Source organism: Spinacia oleracea, chromosome 5 (assembly GCF_020520425.1).
Source record: "Spinacia oleracea cultivar Varoflay chromosome 5, BTI_SOV_V1, whole genome shotgun sequence".
In the NCBI taxonomy this organism is placed as follows: Eukaryota; Viridiplantae; Streptophyta; class Magnoliopsida; order Caryophyllales; family Amaranthaceae; genus Spinacia; species Spinacia oleracea.
Genome location: NC_079491.1, coordinates 49107016 through 49128955, shown reverse-complemented (window position 1 = coordinate 49128955; position 21940 = coordinate 49107016). Strand labels below are relative to the sequence as shown.

The following is a 21940-nucleotide window of genomic DNA, read 5'->3' as shown; positions in this document are numbered from 1 at the left end:
GACTTTATTATTTCACATAGATTTGAGTGAATATAGGTTTATTTACTCAATGTGATATAAGTTTGAATCTGTTTGGCTAGTTCAAAGATTCAGAAGTATAAAATCCACATGGCAAGAAATCATAAAGATCTAGGATAGATCATGTTGATGATTACTTGAGACCAAAAATGACCATCAATGATTGTGTGTTGTAATTTCACGATCTAGCTCCATAAGATATGGCATATCTAAGTTGGAATGATCGAAGTCAATTAGTACTTGATTCGATCAATAATGAATCATAAAGACTTTTCCTATAATTTCTAAAACAAAATGCTCAACTACCACCAAACTAAACCAAATTCGTCAAAGCTATTGAAAAGTAATTTCAGAATATCTTTTCATAATATATCTACAGAGTTCCTAAACTCAGTGGGAGCTTAGTGTTTGTTATTCAACAAACTAAGGCCCAAGAATAGATATATGTTTCAATGTGATTTATTCAAATGAGACACAAGGGTATTGTTTCTACCACAAATTTTTGAGAACATAATGTTTGTTTGCTTGAAATAATGTCCTTTTGGAGATTCGTTTCCAAAATGACAAGTGGGAGAAAATAGACCTCGAAAGTATTCGAGGCGAACAACAAACATAAACGGACATTCCAGAGGCTTTTCTAAGTTCTTTAGAAAATCCGAACACGTATACTTTAAGGACTTTAGAAGTGGCTTTAAAGAATAAACATCTCTTAGAAGACTTTACAAGTGCTTCAAGGAGAACGGAATATTCAAAAGGACTTTCAAGTGGCTATTGATATTCTATTGTTTGATGTTCTATACCCAAGTAGGCATAGAGTTTAAGTCACTGAAACTATGAGATTCTTCTATTAGATATGAAGAAACATGGAGTTCAGGTCACTGAAGCTATGCGATTCTTCTATTAGATAGCGAAGAAACCTACAACTTGCAGTTAAACTATTATCATGTAGATTAATGAGTTTATGACTTGTAAGAAAGCTATGACGAAACCTAGATTCCCTAAAAAGGTTAGAGGCCATATATAGACTCAATGTTTTAGACGGTTAAAGGCCATAAAACATACTCAATGTTTTGATGACAAAATTGAAATTTTGTTGATTTGCAAGAATAGTTTCACACCTATTGATTGCAAGTTTGTTTTAAGGATAAAAACCATCAAACATGAAATTGTGTTCACACACAAAGTTAGATTAGTTGCTAAAGGTTACAAGAAAATTCACGGCGTGGATTGTGTTGAAGCCTCATACATAATCGTAATGCTCAAGTCTATAAATCAAGCAATGATTTCATATTGGTACATATGGCAATTGGATGACAAAACGTATTCCTCAATCAAATGTTGGAATAACTATGTACATGGTATGTCATAGGATTTGTGGATCCAAATAAATACTTGAAAAAGAAAGCTAGCTTATAAAATCTAAGTACAGATTTAAGCAAGCAATTGGGAATTAAAACTGTATTTTAGTGAAGCTAATAAGCATTTTAGTTTCATAAAATGTACATGATTCTTATAGATATATAAGAAGTTTAGCGGGAGTACATAAAACTTAATTGGTCCTATGTGTATCACACACATATCTCTCTACTGTGAAATAACATTCAAATGCTAATAACTAAGGTTTGAAATTATTCATCAATGATGGACCAAGGCGAAACTTAGTACATACTGGGTATAAAGATCTATTTACAAAGATCTTATGTTATTGTTTTGGATTAAGTAATGGCATTTACTAAATCAAACACGAACGACTCCATTGGAGATATCGACCCATGTGAATAAATCTAAGTAAAGAATGTTTGAACTATGTATAAGCATTTACTAAGTTAAACATCAAAGGATCCAAGTGAGATTCTTAAACCTATATTATATGTCAAAAAAAAAAAAAAATTTAGCTGGATTCAGTATCTGCTGAAATTGAATGAGCTAAAGTTACATGAATAGAATTCAATTGAGAATAATTATGCAAAAGAATTTATCATGTATGATATAATATGAGGATCGCCAAAAATGTATCGTTTGGCTTTAGGCATAACGAACATATACCAATCTCTATTGATATAAGTGAAGATCAACTAGATTGAGATCAAGAAAAACTTATGGTACTTGAAAAGGTACATAGGAATAGTTCTTGATTCAAGGAAATAAAGATATTCTAAATATTGATGCTACACGCATAAACACTGGCAAAGGATCAAGCAAGACCCTTTGGAGTTAACCATTGGCAAGGATGAGCTATAGAGCATCGTGTTTTGAAATGGCAACATGGATTGGAGACCATGAGTTGTTGCGTGGGAAATTAAATATTAATTTCTATGTTCTAAGATACAGCTGGAAAGTCTTCCACATATATGTGAACTGCTTGGATAAGCAAATCCAAACAAAGCATCACAAGCAACCTATACAGTTGAAGTAAAAGTACTTATTTCCTAAGAAGCAATAAAACAGGGTTGTTTATGTTAAAGAGTTTTTCATTGAACTTGGGTAGATCACATGTCTGTTGACTTAATAGTTCTTCATTGCAAAATGCGTAGAAACACTATTTAAGTAAGAAAGACTAGATCACATAATAAACAAACTCAAAAGATCTTATTATCTATCTCGAAGAACATTCGATGAAAAGGATATTAAGATTAGCAAAGCATGATAACTAAACCTATGCAACAAGTGAGAAGCAACACTCACATTGTAGCACTGGAAATCAAGCATAGTTTTGAATTCCATTAATTGTTTTAAAGATGGGTTCGAGGCCCATGGTTGTAAAACATTGCGGTTGAACATTTATCATATATGAAATGTATTTTCATATTCCATTTAATCTTGGTTTAGTATGAAATGATGAGTCCCTTCAATTTGACGATATATTCAAGATAGACTGTCAGGACCAGTCCTGTGACTAAGAAATGTCTATCAAGTGAACTTGAATGTCAAAAGTTGAAAATGGTCCCTGGTCGGAGTTTTCTATAAAGATGGACGCATAGAAAACGTTAGACGACTAGAATGCAAGATGACTAGTAGTTCTGTTTCTTGAACTATGTGGACATGGCAATGTCATAATCATTTGCATAGATACTTACTTTGGGAAGACTAGTATCGGACGGACCTATGAAACTTTACTGTAAGATATGAAAATCTGTCATAAGTAAATTTCATTAAAATTATTAGACACTAATCCTCAATACCTGAGTGATTGGAGATTACTTGTTTGAGAACTGCTTACTTTGACGTTGTCAACCGTCGCACCGTAAAAGGAGGCTATAAAGGCAACGCTCAGGTAATCACCTATCAAACGAAGTCTCACTAGTGGAAAAAGGGTCATTTGCATTGCACTTTTAAGCACATTTGCGTCGCACATTGTGCGTGGCAAAAGCTCTCGACGCAAATGACTAAAAGTCATTTGCGTCGCACATTTGTGCGACGCAAATGACCCTTATTTGCGTCGCACATTAAGCAAATGTGCGTGGCAAATAACTTTTCAGGCACCATGTTGAAAAGTCATTTGCCACGCATATTAGCTTAATGTGCGACGCAAATGACTTTCAGGCGCCAAAAAAAAAAGTCATTTGCCACGCACATTAGCTTAATGTGCGACGCAAATGACTTTCAGGCGCCAAAAAAAAAGTCATTTGCCACGCACAATAGCTTAATGTGTGACGCAAATGACAATTTGAGCGCCAAAAAATTAAGTCATTTGCCTCGCACAATAGCTTAATGTTCAACGCAAATGATGTTTTTGGCGCCAAAAAATTAAGTCATTTGCCTCGCAAATTAAGCTAACGTGCGTGGCAAATGACTTATTTTTTGTTTTTTTTTAAATTTGTTTTTTAATATTTTAGTTGGAAATTCCGACATGATCGTCTTTGAAAGTAGACGCTACCCAATGCCGGGAATACATTTATAAATAATACCTGTCACAAAAGTTTACAACGTAATTAACGTTCTCAATAAAAGGCAATTAAATTCGTCATAGATCAACCAACATGTTACAACAAACATAAAATTATTACAACAAAGGTAGCTAGCTAGAGATCGAGTTCATATTACAAATTAAGCTAAAAATTCGACATTGTTCATGAAATAATCTGCCCAAAAATCTTTCACCTCATTAATCTCCTCCGGTGAATAAGGCAATGTTCTTGAAAAATCCTACTTCAACGCCTTTTTTGACATGATTCTTATGTCTATCGAACATCTGAAAGCAATGATTTCACATAAATTATCAACAACCAAGAATATGTTAATCAATACCTTCTTTTCAGGCATGGTCCTGAATTAAATAAGTCAGCAAGGATGCTAGCAGAATCTTAAAAATCAAATAAACACCTGATTATATTATCAGTACCATGGACATGACATAAATCCTAACCAAAAAAACCTGGAGCTGACTACATGACAAGTCCAAGAAAGATCTAATTGTTTTATCAACTTCAAAATGTTCCACTCCGATAGATGACTGATGTCAACTTCAACGATATGAACCACATATATTCCTCTCAATACTGATATATTGATTCATCAAATGATACCATATATATGGTACAATACTACAAAAGGTTCACGATTCTTACATTTGACATCTTAAGTATAAGGAAAATCAATTCAAGAGTTGTTCTGTCTTTAAATTCAAGTCAGGTACCAAAAACCATAGATTCATATTCTTAGAAATAATGGGATCAGAACAACTACTCAGTAACTAATTACCTCCAATTTAAAATCTTCAACCACCTGCTGTGGAATGAAGTAAACATTTGCCTGATTATGATGATGAAAAATGAACAGCCTGAAGAGGTCCAGGAAAAACTGACACAAAAATAAACCAAAGTAGTAAAATCAGAGGCCAAATTTTTTAAAAAAAAGAGAACATGGAAACTTCTATTGTGAAAAAGATGAAGACACAATTCACTACTACAATGTCAAAACACCTTGACAAGGAATGTTGAGGAAGGGCTGCATATCAGGCTGAGAACTAAACAAAGCAAGTCCAACACATAAATAAAAAAAACCAGAAGACCTTACAGTTCATACCGTAACAATCATATGATCCATATCTGATGATAGTTCCACCTTCACGTTCTTTAGGTGGGATAACATAGTACCATTGGACATTAACTGACATTCTATATGTTGAGTACCCTTGAATGGAATAATGTTGTCATATTCATCATAACGGCAAAATGAGAGTGGCGGAAAACAAGAGCCTGCACTGCAGTATGAATACGACCCTATTAGCTGGTGTTATTGTTGTTGTAGATAATAATGTCTAGATTTAACCAAAGTAAACCTGAGATATTTCAAACGCATAACCTCTGTGATTTATGTTAACAATCTAATAAGTCAAATGTACCTACTTTTACTTGATAGTGATACTACTTAAAAGGTTAAATACAGTTCAGGTGGCATAGGATATTCGAATTCAAGGCAAAATTTTCTGGACACAAAGAGGGAACATCAATGACTGGTTGCATACCTCGCACTCAATTGAACATCAAAAAATAAACAAGAAGAACCCGGCAAAGCTTACCTTCTCAATTTTACTAACCAATCAATCTCCCTAGAAGACACTTCCTAGGCAAAACAGAAAAAGCTCTATACAAAAAAGACAATGACAATGATGACCAAAGAGGAGTCATGAACGTACACTCCATCTAACAGATACATTATCATCCAATTTCAGGCGATTTCTTCTAAAATTAACCTCTATTTAATCAGGAAAATCACAATGACTAAAGAGGACCAATTTCCAAAGAAATGGCTAAAACAAAAATTTATTCCCAATTTGCATTGGTCTAAAAACTAATTCCCGTGAGCTTTATGCTACCAACATCATAAGAGTAACAGAAAGAATATCTATGAATCATAGCCAGACCCCAAAAAAATAATAGCCAAACCCCATTTCAACGTTTTGGCAAATTTCAACATATTTTTAATCAATTGGAATCAAAGAATATTTATCAAATAACTTGTGAATGTCTACTGGAGTAGTAGCTTAATTAGTCAAAATTAAGAGTCGTGGAGGGTGCTTGGGATCCAATTCCGTCTACATAATTGCCCTTGGTGGAGCTCTATACACCAAAAATAAATTCAATAAATCAAGAATACCTCTCAGCAGCCCTAACAGCTAGCCTTCTCATCACTTGACTTTGGCAATCAAACATCAATTTGAAAAAGAAAAAAAAAGGAAGATAAATTTGAATAAAACACCATAAACTCACCTCCTTTTCTGCAATGTCAATAAGGCTAAGCTCGAGCTTCTCCCCTCTCAAATTCAACACCTGGAAATAAGGGGGGAAAAACTTATTAACAATTAAAATAAAGAAAACCCAGAAAATAAGAACTGAAATTAATTCGCAGAAAACAGAAAAAATAGAGAATTAGAGTTAAGGGACGAAAAGAGAAGGCTTTGCAATGGGAAAAACCGGTATGAGACACAGTGCCAAGCCTAAATCCTAAAATGTACCCAATTAAAATTCAACAAATAATATCAACCATTAAAATTCAATTATAATGCATAATTAAAATTCAATTATAATGTCCACAATTAAAATTAAAATGCGCAATTAAAATTCAATAAATATCAAAACTAAAATTCAATACCTAAGAGAGGAGAGACGACAATGAACAAGGGCGACTGAGTGGGCGGCTACCGTGCCGTGGCTGAGTGGGCGGCGTGGGCGGCGGCTGTAAAAAGGGAGCAGGGCAGGAATCAGTGAAGCAGTGAAGTACCGAAGCAGTGAAGCAGTGAAGCAGCGACGGAACGGCGCAGCAACGACGGAAGGCGCGGCGACGACGGAAGGCGGCAGTAAACAGGGTGAAGCCGCCGGTGAAGCAGTGTTGTTGTTTGTTTTGTTTGGGAGTGAAGTAGTGTTGTTGTTTGTCGAGCAAAACCTAAGTCAGAATGAAGCCTGAAATTAAGCAATTAAGCGTGAGCGGAAAATTAAGGGAAAAAAAAATCAATAATGACACAGTGCGTCGCATATTTACTAATATGCGAGGCAAATGACTCTAGGATGCTCCTAGAGTCATTTGCCTCGCATATTAGTAAATATGCGACGCACTTGATTGAGTAAATTGTGTCGCAGTTTTACTAATCTGCGACGCAAATGACTCTGGGGGGCATCCTAGAGTCATTTGCCTCACAGTTTAACAAAGCTGCGACGCAAATGACTAAATTTTATGCTAAAATTTGTCATTTGCGTCACATGTTCAGAATGGCGTGGCAAATGCGGGGATGCAAATAAGCCTTTTTCCACTAGTGTCTAATCTCAAGATCGCAAGATTGGGATTGTCCTCCCATAAATCGGGATGAGATGCTGAAAGTTGTACAAGGCCACTCGGAGAGCTAGAAACTGTAAAATGCATGGCCGTGCTCAGATGAATCATAGGCTATGATTATCTGTCTATTTGATCAGTTGAACTCTGAAACCGAGAAACACCTCTGGACGTAATAAGGATGACAACTCTTACCTTATGTTCAAGAGCAAGCATCAAGCGACAAAGGAATTAGGAAATGCACACTTGTCCCTAAGGACAAGTGGGAGACTGAAGGAAATAATTCCCTTGGTCCAAGTATGCATTTAATGTTAAGTATAATAAATGCGGTTCAGTATTAATTAAACAAGTTAATAATTCAGTGAGATAAAGTGAGCTGAATGCCTAGCTAGAGGCCGCTTCAGTTCAAGTGGAATTAATGATATTAATCCACAGCTTACTCTTGACTGAACCCGTAGGGTCATACAAATAGTACGTAAACGGATCAAGTATTTAATGGCATTAAATACTCCATCTATGGATATTCGGAATCGATGGATCTTGGTTTAAGTGGGAGCTGAGATCGTCAAAAGCAAGAAATGAATACTCCGGAAACGATGATGTTGCCGGAAACGGAAATATGGATCGTATCGAAAATATAAATATTATCCAAGTCGTAGATGTTGCCGGAAACGGAAACATGGTACGTATCGGAAAATATTATCGGAAATGGAAATATTACCGGAATCGGAAATATTGTCAGAATCGGAAATATTATCGGAATCGGAAAATAATTCCGGAAACGGAAATATTAAATACTTGTTCGAAACGGAAATTAATTCCGGAATCGGAAATATTAATATTGTTCGTATCGGAAATGAATTCCGGAATCGTGAATTTAATCGGAAGCATATCGTACGAATTAGCATCGGACGAGGCTCGCTAGACGAAGGCCCAGCATGAAGCCAGGCCGTCGCCCAGCAAGCCACACGCAACAAACCACACGCCAAGCCTCGACCAGGCCCAGCACAAGGCCTGGCCCAGCCAAGGCCTTGGGCGCGCGCGGATCACAGCAACGAGCTAGGCCGAGGCGCTGTGCGCTCAGCGTGGACCGCAAGGCCTGCGCGCGGGTGTACGGTGCTCGTGCGATGCTCGTGTGCGTGCTATACGAATCCTAAAGCTATCGGGATTCGACATGTGATTAAATTCTAATCCTAATAGATAAAGTTTATTTAATAGAGTCCTAGCAGGATTCTAATTAAACTAAATTAGTATTCTAATAGGATTATAAGTCCTTTTCCATAACTCTATAAATAGGGGCCTAGGGTCACAAATTTATACACAACATTGAAGTATTCAAAGGTAAGATTTTGAAGCAAAAATCAGCCAAACACTTGCAACCATTTAGCAGAAATTCTTAGAACCTTAAGGGCGATTCTATTTGGTCAAGCTTAAGGCGGATCCGGACGTGCTGTGGACTATCTACGGAGGGACGACACTTGGAGTCCTAAAGACTTGTTCTTGTTCGGTTCGGGCGCAGCTAGGGAGGGCACGCTACAAAGTGTATGCACCTAAATTATAATGATTATGTGTAAATAATATGTTTCCTGGCATTAAGGTTTTCCGCATGATTTATGTTTAGTCATATGTATCATAACCTAACACCTATACCCTAATCCCAGATTCTTCGATCTCTAGGTATTATCTCTTTCCTCCTTTGATTTACAGAAAAGTGGAGTTTGCTGAGCAACACCGCGGTCAAGTGGCATCACCGGCGCCTTCATCCTTGTCAATCTCCTCTTCTAATTTGATTCATTACACATATACATCTTACTACTACAACTTTATTGGTGTAGACACCTACTTTTGTCCCCATTCCCGAAAGGGAAAGGTTCGATGATGAAAACATAAATCTCCACTTGACAACGCATCTCCTATAAAATGACGAATCTCAATTCCCCTTTTCATTTCACCCGAAACCTGATATTTATAGAAAACTGCTATTTATGGAAACCTGCTAAAAATAGTAACTGCCGTAAAAGGTAGCTTCTAAAAGTGGCAAGTCATAAAAGATAGAAACCTGTCAGAGTTAGGTGTTGCACTCCAACATAAATCCTAAATGAGATAGAAAACTGTGAGAATCCTATTCCTAATATGATTCGGAAATAAGAATTACGTATTAATTAAAATCCTAACGAGCCTAGAGTTCGTAACGGGCCCAGACGCATTCCGTCATGAAATTGATACGCACTAAAAGACTCGATTAAGTCTCATACACTCCCGATTCTAAGAATCCGAATCTGACAAAGAAACGGCCCAAACAGCAATTATAACGCCCAGCCCTGGGCACTGAAATTGCCTGGATCCTATTTTCAACGCCCAGAGCTGGGCACCGAAATCTTTGACGCCCAGGCCTGGGCGCTGAAAATACCTGGGTACGTGTTTTTTCCTAATTCTTTGTGGATTAGAACTCTGCAATTCTATCTTTCCACGAACTCTTCCCTATAAATACAGCCCCAAATTCGACGTGAAAAGAACACACAACACACAACACACAATTCATATTCTGAGTATTGACTCCAACCCTTAGCCTAAGCCTCACGCTGCGAAACTGTTCACGCGTTCTGTCGCAATCGATCCATAAATCGAACAGAACGTATCCTGTCCCATAATTTGAGATTCGTTAAATAAAAAGGAGAAATAGCAAAGTCAAAGTGGTTAGTTTTCTGAGAACCGTGACGCACCTCTCAAGGGTGCGTCGTAATGTGCCCCTTCTCGATGATTTAGTTGCTTTCCTCGCCCTTTTTATGAATTGTTAAACTAACTAAATCTGATTGTTCTATCACGCCTAACAAATATAATATTTTTGGGAAATTGGATTATCATGCTAGGTCCCTTAATGCTATTTAAATCAGATAATCACGATCGATCTAGTATTATATGTTGCATATTGCTAAAATCAACTCAGATTAGTTTAATAGTTAACGCATGTCCCTTCAATTATTTATGCTGAGCTAGTAAGGATATCCTGCCTCTGGAGTTATCGACGAGCGAAGTACTCCTCTCGGTAGTTACAGTCCCCCGAACCCTCAATCTCTACCTTGCGGGTGTATGTTGAGATCCCCACACCAGGGATCACAAGGGAACCTACGGCCGTCGTGGTCAAACATAATTGCACTCCCTTTATGTCACGATAACCGGGTTTTGTCAGTTTTTCTCATTGTCGTTAAAAACTGAATGGCGACTCCTATATTACTAGTCAATTGGGTGTAAACTCACAGGAAATCCAATTACACTTGATTGAATAAAAAAGAAGCGTCACACCCATGAGGGACGAGGTCACGCATTAGCCTCGTGCTTTTTCGACCCCCTCACAGTGGCGACTCCGCTGGGGATAGTGAAGGAAATACTCGTGCTTGTAGGTAATCAAAATAGCCGAAGGGTGAAACGATCCTACCCCGCGTTTATTTCCCCATCAAGTTGGGACGACCTGAAAATCAGCATATTAATGTGAACGGGCAGAACCGCATAACGAATCTCGGCTCCCTCGGGAGTTGGGACTAAGGATACCTTTTTCCGCCAATAGGGGGGTGCATACGCCGCACATGTTTCCCACTCGGTACTTGTGCAGGTAGTACACCTATCCCGAACCCAATCGCTCGCTCATTAGGTCCCTCTCGCCTGCATGCCCCCTTAGCTTGCACTTGCGGGTTGGCCTCTTGACCGAAATTCGTCTGTTGAAGACACTACCTCGACCGGGGCATGTGTTGGATCTACGATAGAAGCGGTACCAAGCCACGCGCAAATACTACCCATAGAAGCCTATCATAAACTACGTGACATATTTAATTTTCAAATCCATGTTGGTAATGTAGTTATGTGTAGCGAACTATGTGACTATGTTATGATTGTGCGTACGAATAATGCTAGACAAACTATCCTAGAAAAACCAACGACCTTAAAAATTTCCCAAACATTAATAAACCAATTTGCCAAAGAGTTATACCAAAATACGTGTTCCGCAAGCCCGAACGATCGCCACAAAAATAAGGGACGCTCGGGATGGCCTGTAACGAATCCCACAAACGCTGCACAACGCGTAAAGGACGTTATAAGGCAAGCACGCAAAATTAAAGTCGCAAAAACAAAGTAGACGAAAGCAGAAAACGAGAACCAGCCAGGGACGCATTTTCAACGCCCCTGGCTGGGCGCCGATATTTCTCACGCCCCACGCTGGGCGCTGAAGTTGTTGCCTGGCCTTTTGGTCAGGCACAGCAGCCTCGGTGCCCACGCGCAAAAAAAAACACGTAACAAAAAAAAACTTTTCGTAAAAATTGCTGCAAGGGCGTATGAAAAGGCACTCGATTCTAAAAGCGACAAAAAAAAATAAAAAATAAATAACTCTTTGTGTCGTTGTTAGGCCTCCTACGACGACAATGCTCGGCACCAAAACCGAGCATGCTAATTAAACGACCTTGAATGTCACATGGGCAAAGTATTCAAAAAATAATGTTCAAATGAAGTCTTCAAGAAAAATAAATGTTCAAGTAAAAAATAAATAAATCCGAGTCTAGACTAGGCTATGCCAAAGTACAATCTAAATCCTAAGTCTTAGTTGTCTTATCCATAGAATCGGTCCTAATGCTTGGTGTCGTTCTGCAAGTTAAAAGGTTAAACCATATTGAGTCTCCTCTCCTAACATTTAAATCAATAAGCACCCATATGTAATTGTCATCCTTTGCTAAGAATCAACGGCCTTAATACTCTCTCTCACCAATAAAAAGGATATATTATAGTATTTGCAAAATGGAAACAGTCACATTCTGAAAATCATTCCCCCATAGTCGCACAACCCCCAAAGTGAACCTAAGGTGTCAATACCATTAGCACAAAATTAATGGCCTCAAGGCTTATGATCACATTAGTTTACGACTATCATAGTCCTCTTGAGCCACTCGCTCCTTGAAGTACCCCTAAGTACGGACTAAAAAGATTTTCCATGAATACAACGTGACCAACCATGAAAATACCCAAATCGGCATACCATAAGGCTACCATTGGGGTAAAGCAATACACACTAAGAGAGAAAGCCGCACTAATGATTCTAGTCTTGCAAGAATAAAAATTCGATCTCCCCAATTAACTACCTTGCCAACATTAAGCAAAATGGCGCATGACAAATGGACACCCAAGGGTTAAAATCTAAAGTGTCAACCAACGAAAGTTATGGTCCAATTAGCCTAAGTCTGAGAGTTGCTTGGTCAAGTATTATAGGCTTACGCCACGTCATTATTTTGAGTCTAGGCCACCTCCTTATATTCATACACGGGTTATAATCAGTAATAAAAGTTTGAGTCTAAATCACAACTTCCAATTAAATCCCGAAAACTGGAATCTGAAAAGAAACAAAAAAATTATTTTCGATGTAATTCTTTCGTTAAATTTCAATAAGGTAAAAATAACATTTTGAATCTACGCTATTTGCACATTTTAAGAAACGACTAAATACGCTTGCAAAGTAAGACAATTTAAAAGGTCCACCCTAGGCCTACTAAAATTAAAGGTCCACTATGGGCCTTCCAAACGAGGCTCACTCACTCTCGCCTCGTGACTCAAAGACCACAACCATCTACCTTTTAGCCCAAATAAAAAATTAAAGTGAAGGATTTATGTTGGGGAGAAATCCCAAGCAAAAAGAAAGAAAAAATAGAAAGAGAAAAGGGAGAGCGAAAAGAGCGAGCCATGAAATACTTAGCCCGTACCTCCCAAAGTGCGAAATTTACCCAAGTAAACGAAGGAAAAGAATTGAGCCAACCAATCCAAATCATAAAATTCTACGATGTCTACCCTTTCCAATCCTTATGCTCTTAAACGCCTTCGCTCTAGGGTCCCTGTGCAGCTCATTTAACCCATCCATGTTCTCATTGCCATAACCCAAGAAACCATTACCCCAACTCTTGTTTTTTTAACTTGTTATCAACCGCAAACCACGCACGGCCATTGACACGTGCGTCATGCCCATCATTTCCAAAGTCCAAACCTGCTCTTACACCACCATTAGCATAATAACCATATAACTGGTTTGGATACGTCCTGTTGATATACCCTTGAGCCGTCCCTATGCTACTCATTGGCCTTGATTGATGTAAACTCATGACACTAGCTTGAGGCTGCAAATTGTGAGTCCTAGAAGATGTAATCCTTATGCTTGACCAATACCTATACAACTTATCCAATCTCATTCAACCCACCTTTCAAGCCGTCTTGAGTCACAAATAAAAAAGAGACAAATGAAAAGTACATTCTACGCTCAACATAAAAATAAAAATAAATATAAAAAAATGTAAAAAAGAAACTTTGCAAAGCGCCTTTAAAAATCCGTTTAAAAAGAAAAAGAGCATTTTGCGCACCAAAAAAGATCCGCCCAGAAAACATTTTCAGCGCCCATCACTGGGCGCCGAAATCTTTAACGCCCTGGCCTGGGCGCTGAATCTCTCTGCCTGCCAAATTTTGTCCAGAAGTGCTCGTCATTTTATCCGCACGTGCACGGAAAAATAACGAACACTTGGAGGGGTACAACACGTATTCACGTACCACCAAAAAAAATACATGTACTAAAAAAAATATAAAACAAATTTTTGGCAGCGGATTTAAATAAATAATAAACTTCACTTATTCTACCATTTCAAATAATATGTTTCCACCTCGGAACGTACTTGTTTAAAATCGACATTCTAAGAAACCATTTTTTAGGCTAAGAACTACGCAAGACCTGATTCCAAATTAAATCTATTTAAGGCGGATACGTAGGCAATCCATGATTCGGTCCAACCAATTTGCAAAGATATTAAAGCCTATAGAAAAACAAGAATAAAGAATAGAAGTCCCTTATTGAAATTTAATTACTTGCAATCCAAGTCGAAAGAAGAATTTAAGTCAAAGGAAGCATCCAAGTCATCCAGATGCCAAAATTAAATGAGCACACATCGAAAAATAATAAGGGCACGTACCCTTGCCAGAAGGAGCACTCACACTCCTAGGCACTTAGCCAAGACTCAAAAGATCGCTTTGCCTCAATTAAATGGGGGCTAGCGCAAGCGTCCATGACCTCTAAAATACTCGACTTGACCCTCCCTAAAGCGAACTAACTCACTCAAAGACCTTCTTTCACCCCTAGACACGGTCATAATCGCCAATAAATATAAAGGCAGTAAGCTTGCAATAAAGAAGATTGTTCTACGGCATCGCCCCATTGTTCCTTCGAACTCAGGGCACCCATTCATGGTAATTCAAATGCTTGCGAATCCCCTTTTGAAAAAATCAGACATTGTCAATAGGACTTGGCACTTAACCAAGGCTCACCCTGCTCAGGCATCTAAAATCGAAATCTAAAAGCATCATTAACGGGAAGACATAATAGCAACTGGGGGCTAAAAATTGAAATGAAAAAAGCTAGGGAAAGAACTAAGTATACCTTGACATTTTATGCAGACAAACACCAAGTAAATCTAAGTCGATTTGAAAACGGTTTATACCCCGCAAATTCTGGAAAAGATGGCCCTAAAAGCCCAAAGCATACGCCAAACGGGCACAAGTATATCTTGACACCTGCACCCTGGCTTCCAGCAAATCCTTGGACAGCATTCCAAAAATCGTAACAGTATTTTGATTCACTCATGTAATCCTGTACGAACCCTTCTATAAGTCAACTTACTTAGGACACCCCGGATTGTACACAGTAGGATTCGGATTTTAAATAATTTTCAAATGATTTTCAAAGACTTCTTCGAACAAAATAAAGTGTCGTTGGTTTAAGCTAAGTATGTGTTTATCTCAATGTTGCAAGTGAGTCAAAAAGATTTCTAAATATGATTATGGGTAAAGAAAGGCACCTAGCTTTTGGTCAAGGCACACTTCAACATGTGACTACCTTGACCATAGGCAATGTCGCACAATACGACATTTACAAGAGAAGTAACAAATCACTACTCGAACGTACCTCGCACTAAACGAGTCTGGTTCAAACTATTCATGATCCATGTCACCATGAATGCATAAAGACGTATGCAAAGCATTATAGCACCAAGCCAATCCCGTAGCTACAATTGGGGGCTTGAGAAAAACACTCTAAAAATGCTCGAAATGACGATTTTATCGCAAATGCTCGACGCTAATGCTATACATATGTCATAGGGGCACAATCCTAAGCTTTAATCGCGTAAAACGAACCTTAGAATGGCTACAACCCCTCCCAAATTCTAAGCGCTACTTAGAATATATATAAAGTCACCCCACTAACACGGGTAACTGAAAATCGCAAGTCACCAAAACTCCGATCAAACTACTGCACATAACGCTCGCCCTACAAGCGCCCGTTACACAGTCTACCTCGTTCCAAGGCAAAAGAGAAAGAAAAATAATCAAGGATAAGAACTGTCAAAATATACCCAGAAATCATTTACAACGCCCAGAGCTGGGCGCCGATATCTTTAACGCCCCAGCCTGGGCGCTAAATCTTCCTGCTAGCCAAGTCTTGCCCAGATATAAAAATAAGAAAGAAACACCCATGAATCCTCGCATGGAACGAAGTAATAAGCCGTGCAAACCCACGCAGAAGATGCTACACTTGTTCAAACACCTGAACGAGGCATGATGAAATACTCCAATGAAAAAATAATAATGATATCCCAACGCCTGGAGGAATGTTCTAAGACACGCCGTTAGGCCACACAAGCCTAAGTCGCGCCATAAGTTCAACCATCCCACGGTACAAGTCTAAAAAAAGAGTAAGGCATATTGCACTAATGTAGGCACGACCAAAGAGCATGTGTAAAAGAGGCAAAGACTACTTATCGCCCAAATTCAAAATGTGTGAGGGGGTCGAAAAAGCGCAAGGCTAATGCGTGACCTTGTCCCTCGTGGGTGTGACGATTCTTTTTATTCAATCAAGTGTAATTGGATTTCCTGTGAGTATACACCCAATTGACTAGTAATATAGGAGTCGCCATTCAGTTTTTAACGACAATGAGAAAAACTGACAAAACCCGGTTATCGTGACATAAAGGGAGTGCAATTATAATTGACCACGACGGCCGTAGGTTCCCTTGTGATCCCTGGTGTGGGGATCTCTCAATATACACCCGCAAGGTAGAGATTGAGGGTTCGGGAGACTGTAACTACCGAGAGGAGTAATTCGCTCATCGATAACTCCAGAGGCAGGATATCCTTACTAGCTCAGGATAAATAATTGAAGGGACATGCGTTAACTATTAAACTAATCTGAGTTGATTTTAGCAATATGCAACATATAATACTAATTCGATCGTGATTATCTGATTTAAATAACATTAAGGGACCTAGCATGATAATCCGATTTCCCAAAAATATTATATTTGTTAGGCGTGATAGAACAATCAAATTAGGTTAGTTTAACAGTTCATAAAAAGGGCGAGGAAAGCAGTTAAATCATCGAAAAGGGACACATTACGACGCACCCTTGAGAGGTGCGTCACGGTTCTCAGAAAACTAACCACTTTGACTTTGCTATTTCTCCTTTTTATTTAACGAATCTCAATTATGGGACAGGATACGTTCTGATCGATTTATGGATCGATTACGACAGAACGCGTGAACAGTTTCGCAGCGAGAGGCTTAGGCTAGGGGTTGGAGTCAATACTCAGAATATAATTATGTGTTGTTGTGTGTTTTCACGTCGAAACTAGGGGCCTATTTATAGGGAAGAGTTCGTGGAAAGATAGAATTGCAGAGTTCTAATCCACAAAGAATTAGGAAAAGAGACGTACCCAGGTATTTTCAGCGCCCAGGCCTGGGCGCCGAAGATTTCGGCGCCCAGAGCCAGGCGTTGAAAATAGGGTCTGGGCAGTTTTGTTTAGTCAGATTCGGATTCCTAAAATCCGTAGAGTTTGAGATTAATTCGAGTCTTTTAGCGCGTATCAATTTTATGACGGAATGCGTCTGGGCCCGTTACGAACTCTAGGTTCGTTAGGATTTTAATTAATACGTGACTCCTATTTCCGAATCCTATTAGGAATAGGATTCTCGCGGTTTTCTATCTCATTTAGGATTTATGTTGGAGTGCAACACCTAATTCTGACAGGTTTCTATCTTTTATGATTTGCCACTTTTAGAAGCTACCTTTTACGGCAGTTACTATTTTTAGCAGGTTTTCATAAATAGCAGGTTTCGGGTGAAATGAAATGGGGAATCGAGATTCGTTTATTTTATAGGAGATGCGTTGTCAAGTGGAGTTTTTTATGCTTTCATCATCGAACCTTTCCCTTGCGGGAACGGGGACAAAAGTAGGTGTCTACAGTTAGCCCCCACTTTGACCGAGTCTTGGAGTAAGACGATGGTCAAAGTATTAGACGGAGTGCATCACACAAGCCATGGTGTATGTGACCTGTTTTGCGAGGGTCTCACGAGTCCCCGAGTGATAACATTTGACTTAAGGGTCATCACTTGAAGTGTCGATATATCCCTCACGTGTCATTGGGATTCGTCAACTGATAGTATAGAAACTTCCTCACTTTGTCATTGGAAGGATCTAAAGGTGCGTAGAAACTCCCTCACTTTGTCATTGGGAGTAACTACAGATGTTTTCGAAATTAAAGGTGTAAAGTGTAATTGGGCCTGGCCAAGCCCTAATCACGAGGTAAAACGTTTTTAAAGATTCTCATTTTCAGGGCTAGCTAAACGAGAAAACCCCCTTGTTTTAATAGGACGTAAAACGAAGGAAAATCCAGCACATCGTTCTTTTTTGGAAAAACGGAAAACCAATCCTTTAATTTTTGGAAAAAGGGAAAACCAATCCTTTAATTTTTGGAAAAAGGGAAAACCAATCCTTTAATTTTTGGAAAAAGGGAAAACCAATCCTTTAATTTTTGGACCCCGCCGGCTGAAGATGGCGAACCTGCCCGCTGAGGGTGGACGCCCCATCCGATAGAAGTGGACGAATCTGTTTTGAAATTTATTTTGCTTTTTTGAAAATAAGGACCTACGTGGTTTGCGCCGTAGACCCCGCCGGCTGAAGATGGCGAGCCTGTTTGTGTTTGAAGATCTCATTTTTTGAAAACTGAGGACCTGCGCGGCTAGTGACGCAGACCCCGCCCGCTGAGGGTGGGCGAGCCCATTTTGAATTTCTTATTTTGCCTATGTAGAAGGGCTTTTGTGATTACAACCTGTTGGTGGGTCGTAATATTTCCTGATTAGATGTGTCCTATAAGTGGGTCCACACTGTGTATATTTTTGTTTAACAATATATATATATATATATATATATATATATATATATATATATATATATATATATATATATATATATATATATATATATATATATATATATATATATATATATATATATATATATTTTGAGAATTTCTTTTTTTATTCATTCTTGTAGGAGCGAATTCTTCCGAGGGATGCTCGGATTTAGTTGCAACCTGAATGTGGGTTGACAATGTGTTTAGATGGACCATAGTCTCGTGGTCATCACCTTTTCATGGTTTTGAGCTAGTCTTTTCGGCTCAATTTTGCCACTACCTGGGTCCTTGATTAGGGGACTATGTATAAGTATCAACGGCGACCTTTGTCTTGAGGTCGTAAACCGGTTTTATTTTTTGAGACATCCAAACACGGGACTTCGTACAACGTTAGTCTGGGAATGTTGTTTTAACTTTATATTTTCTTTCGAGCCCCCAAGCATTCGTGCTTGACGGTCATTTTTTGTCAAAGAGGTTCCTTGGGGATATGTATTCTGTAATGTCCTTGATCGTGTTTGGGATCGTGCTCGTAAGTGCGAGCGATCTTCGTAGTGGTGTGCTACTCTTGACAAAGTCGTGAGGTGCAACTTTCAGTAAGGAAATTGGCAATTTTCGAGTCGAATGGATGTGGCAGGGCCCAATAGAAGTTAGGGCCTTTTGAGCCTGGGCTCATTTTCGGCGCCCAGGCCTGGGCGTTGAAACAATTCACGCCCAGATGGGGCGTTGAAAGTGTTGTTTGGGCTGGTCTTTTGATGACACAGTTGGCCTCTTGTTCATTCGTTTATTTTACTTGGAAGTTCTATGTATTCTTTTGTTTTTTGTTTTTAGAACGTGATGATTTTCTTGAGAAGCCGTAGCCGATTGGTGGACTACGGTGCTTGTCGCTTTGGGGCGATTATTTTAAGAAACTGTTGCTCTTAAGGTGTTCAGTTATTGCAATAGTCGGGCGAGTCTATATGGCCCGAGGAACATACCTTGAGGTGTAAGACTTTGATCGCTCTTATATTTTTTGAACGTGTTCGTGAATGATGATATGTATGTGCGAACGAGCGTTCATAGAATGACCGTTGTGTGCGGTCCATCAATTAGTTTGCTTGAATCATTTTTTTTTAGCAAAGACTGATTTTGAATAGTTTGCTTAAAAGCTTGATAGGGTTCAGGCCCATTCATGAAGTGGGCTCAAACATCGTGCCATTTCGTTTGTTCAAACATTTGCTTCGAGATTTTTTATTTTGCTATGGTTGTTTCGTAGCTTGGAGCCCCCAAGTATGCATGTTGGGATGCTTCCTTTTGGCGTACGATTTTGTAGGTTCTTTCGAGAAAGATGCCTTGGGGTTTCGCTCGTGTAGGTGCGAGCTATCCCTTCCGTGGTAGGTAATGTTTTGCTACCTTTAATCCTTAATGTAGAAGTCGTGTGGCTTGCATTTGGGCGATAAGTAGTCTTTGCCTCTTACTCTTAGTCGTGCTTGCATTAGTGCAATGTGCCTTACCTTTTTTAGACTTGTACTGTGGGATTATGGTGCAACGCAGGCTTGTGTGGCCTAACGGCGTGTCTTAGAACATTCTTCCAAGTGTTGGGATATCGTTATTTGGAGTATTTCATCATGCCTTGTTCAGGTGCTCGAATAAGTGTAGCACCTTCTGCGTGGGTTTGCACGGCTTATTACTTCGTGCGATGCGAGGATTCATAGGTGTTTCTTTTTTTCTTATTTTTATATCTGGGTAACTTGGCTAGCAGAAAGATTAAGCGCCCAGGCTGGGGCGTTAAAGATATCGGCGCCCAGCTCTGGGCGTTGAAATTGATTTCTGGGCAGAATTTTGACAGTTCTTTCTTTCTTGATTTTTTTCCTTTCGCTTTTGCTTTGGAACGAGGTAGACCGTGTAATGGGCGCTTATAGGGCGAGCGTTAGGTGCAGTAGTTTAATCGGAGTTTTGGTGACTCGCGATTTTCAGTTACCCTTGTTAGTGGGGTGACTTTATATATTCTAAGCAGTGCTTAGAATTTGGGAGGGGCTGCAGCCATTCTAAGGTTCGTTTTACACGATTAAAGCTTAGGATTGTGCCCCTATGACATATGTATAGCATTAGCGTCGAGAATTTGTGATGAAATCGTCATTTCGAGCATTTTTAGAGTGTTTTTCTCAAGCCTCCAACTGTAGCTACGGGATTGACTTGGGGCTATAATGCCTTGCATACGTCTTTATGCATTCATGGTGACATGGATCATGAATAGTTTGAACCAGACTCGTTTAGTGCAAGGTACGTTCGAGTAGTGACCTGCTACTTTTCTTGTAAATGTCGTATTATGCGACATCGCCATGGTCAAGGTAGCAACATGTGGAAGTGTGCCTTGACCAAAAGTTAGGTGCCTTTCTTTACCCATAATCATATTTAGAAATCTTTTTGACTTACTTGCAACGTTGAGATAAACGCATACTTAGCTTAAACCAACGACACTTTATTAAGTTCGAAAAAGTCTTTTAAAAATCTTTTGAAAATTATTTAAAATCTGAGTCCTACTGTGTACAATCCGAGGTGTCCTAAGTAGGTTGACTTATAGAAAGGTTCGTACAGGATTACATGAGTGAATCAAAATACTGTTACGATTTTTGGAATGCTGTCTAAGGATTTGCTGGAAGCCAGGGTGCAGGCATCAAGATATACTTGTGCCCGTTTGGCATATGCTTTAGGCTTTTAAGGCCATCTTTTCCAGAATTGCGGGAATATCAACCGTTTTTAAATCGACTCAGATTTACTTGGTGTATGTCTGCACAAAAGGTCAAGGTATACTTAGTTCTTTCCCTAGCTCTTCCATTTCAATTTTTTTAGCCCCCAGTTGCTATTATGCCTTCCCATTAATGATGCTTTTAGATTTCGATTTTAGATGCCCGTGTCATATGTCTGAGTAGGGTGAGCCTTGGTTAAGTGCCAAGTCCTATTGACAATGTCTGATTTTTTATTTTTAAGGGGATTAGCAAGCATTCTAATTACCATGAACGGGTGCCCTGAGTTCGAAGGAACGATGGGGCGACGCCGTAGAACAATCCTCTTTATTGCAAGCTTACTGCCCTTACTACTTGTTGGCGATCATGACTGTGTCTAGTGGTGAAAGAAGGTCTTTAAGCGAACGACTATGTCTAGTGGTCAAAGAAAGTCTTTAAGTGAGTTAGTTCACTTTAGGGAGGGTCAAGTCGAGTACTTTAGAGGTCATGGACGCTTGCGTTAGCCCCCATTCAATTGAGGTAGAGCGATCTTTTGAGTCTCGGCTAAGTGCCTAGGAGTGTGAGTGCTCCTTCTGGCAAGGGTACGTGCCCTTATTATTTTTCGATGTGTGCTCATTAATTTTGGCATCTTGATGACTTGGATTCTTCTTTTGACTTAAATCTTTCTTT

At 39.0% G+C, this 21940-nt stretch overlaps 1 protein-coding gene across 5 annotated transcripts in view; it reads right to left on the bottom strand.

Annotated features, from left to right (window-relative positions):
* Window positions 1-3878: 3878 nt before the first annotated feature.
* Window positions 3879-21940, bottom strand: part of LOC110774805 (uncharacterized) — a 31732-nt gene continuing 13670 nt past the window's right edge. Inside the window, exons 3-8 of one of the 5 annotated variants that reach the window (XR_008921561.1) lie at window positions 11273-11354; window positions 6613-6920; window positions 6231-6290; window positions 5044-5221; window positions 4720-4818; window positions 4172-4210 (exon numbers count right to left, since the gene is read on the bottom strand). Coding sequence is in view for 2 of the 5 variants with exons in the window: in XM_056829146.1 (XP_056685124.1) it covers window positions 4124-4210; window positions 4720-4818; window positions 6231-6290 (246 nt within the window). In the remaining 3 variants the exon portion in view is untranslated. Of the gene's footprint in view, window positions 4211-4719; window positions 4819-5043; window positions 5222-6230; window positions 6291-6612; window positions 6921-11272; window positions 11355-21940 lie in introns of all 5 variants that reach the window. The other 4 variants (XR_002529584.2, XR_008921562.1, XM_056829146.1 and 1 more) reach the window with 4 other exon arrangements.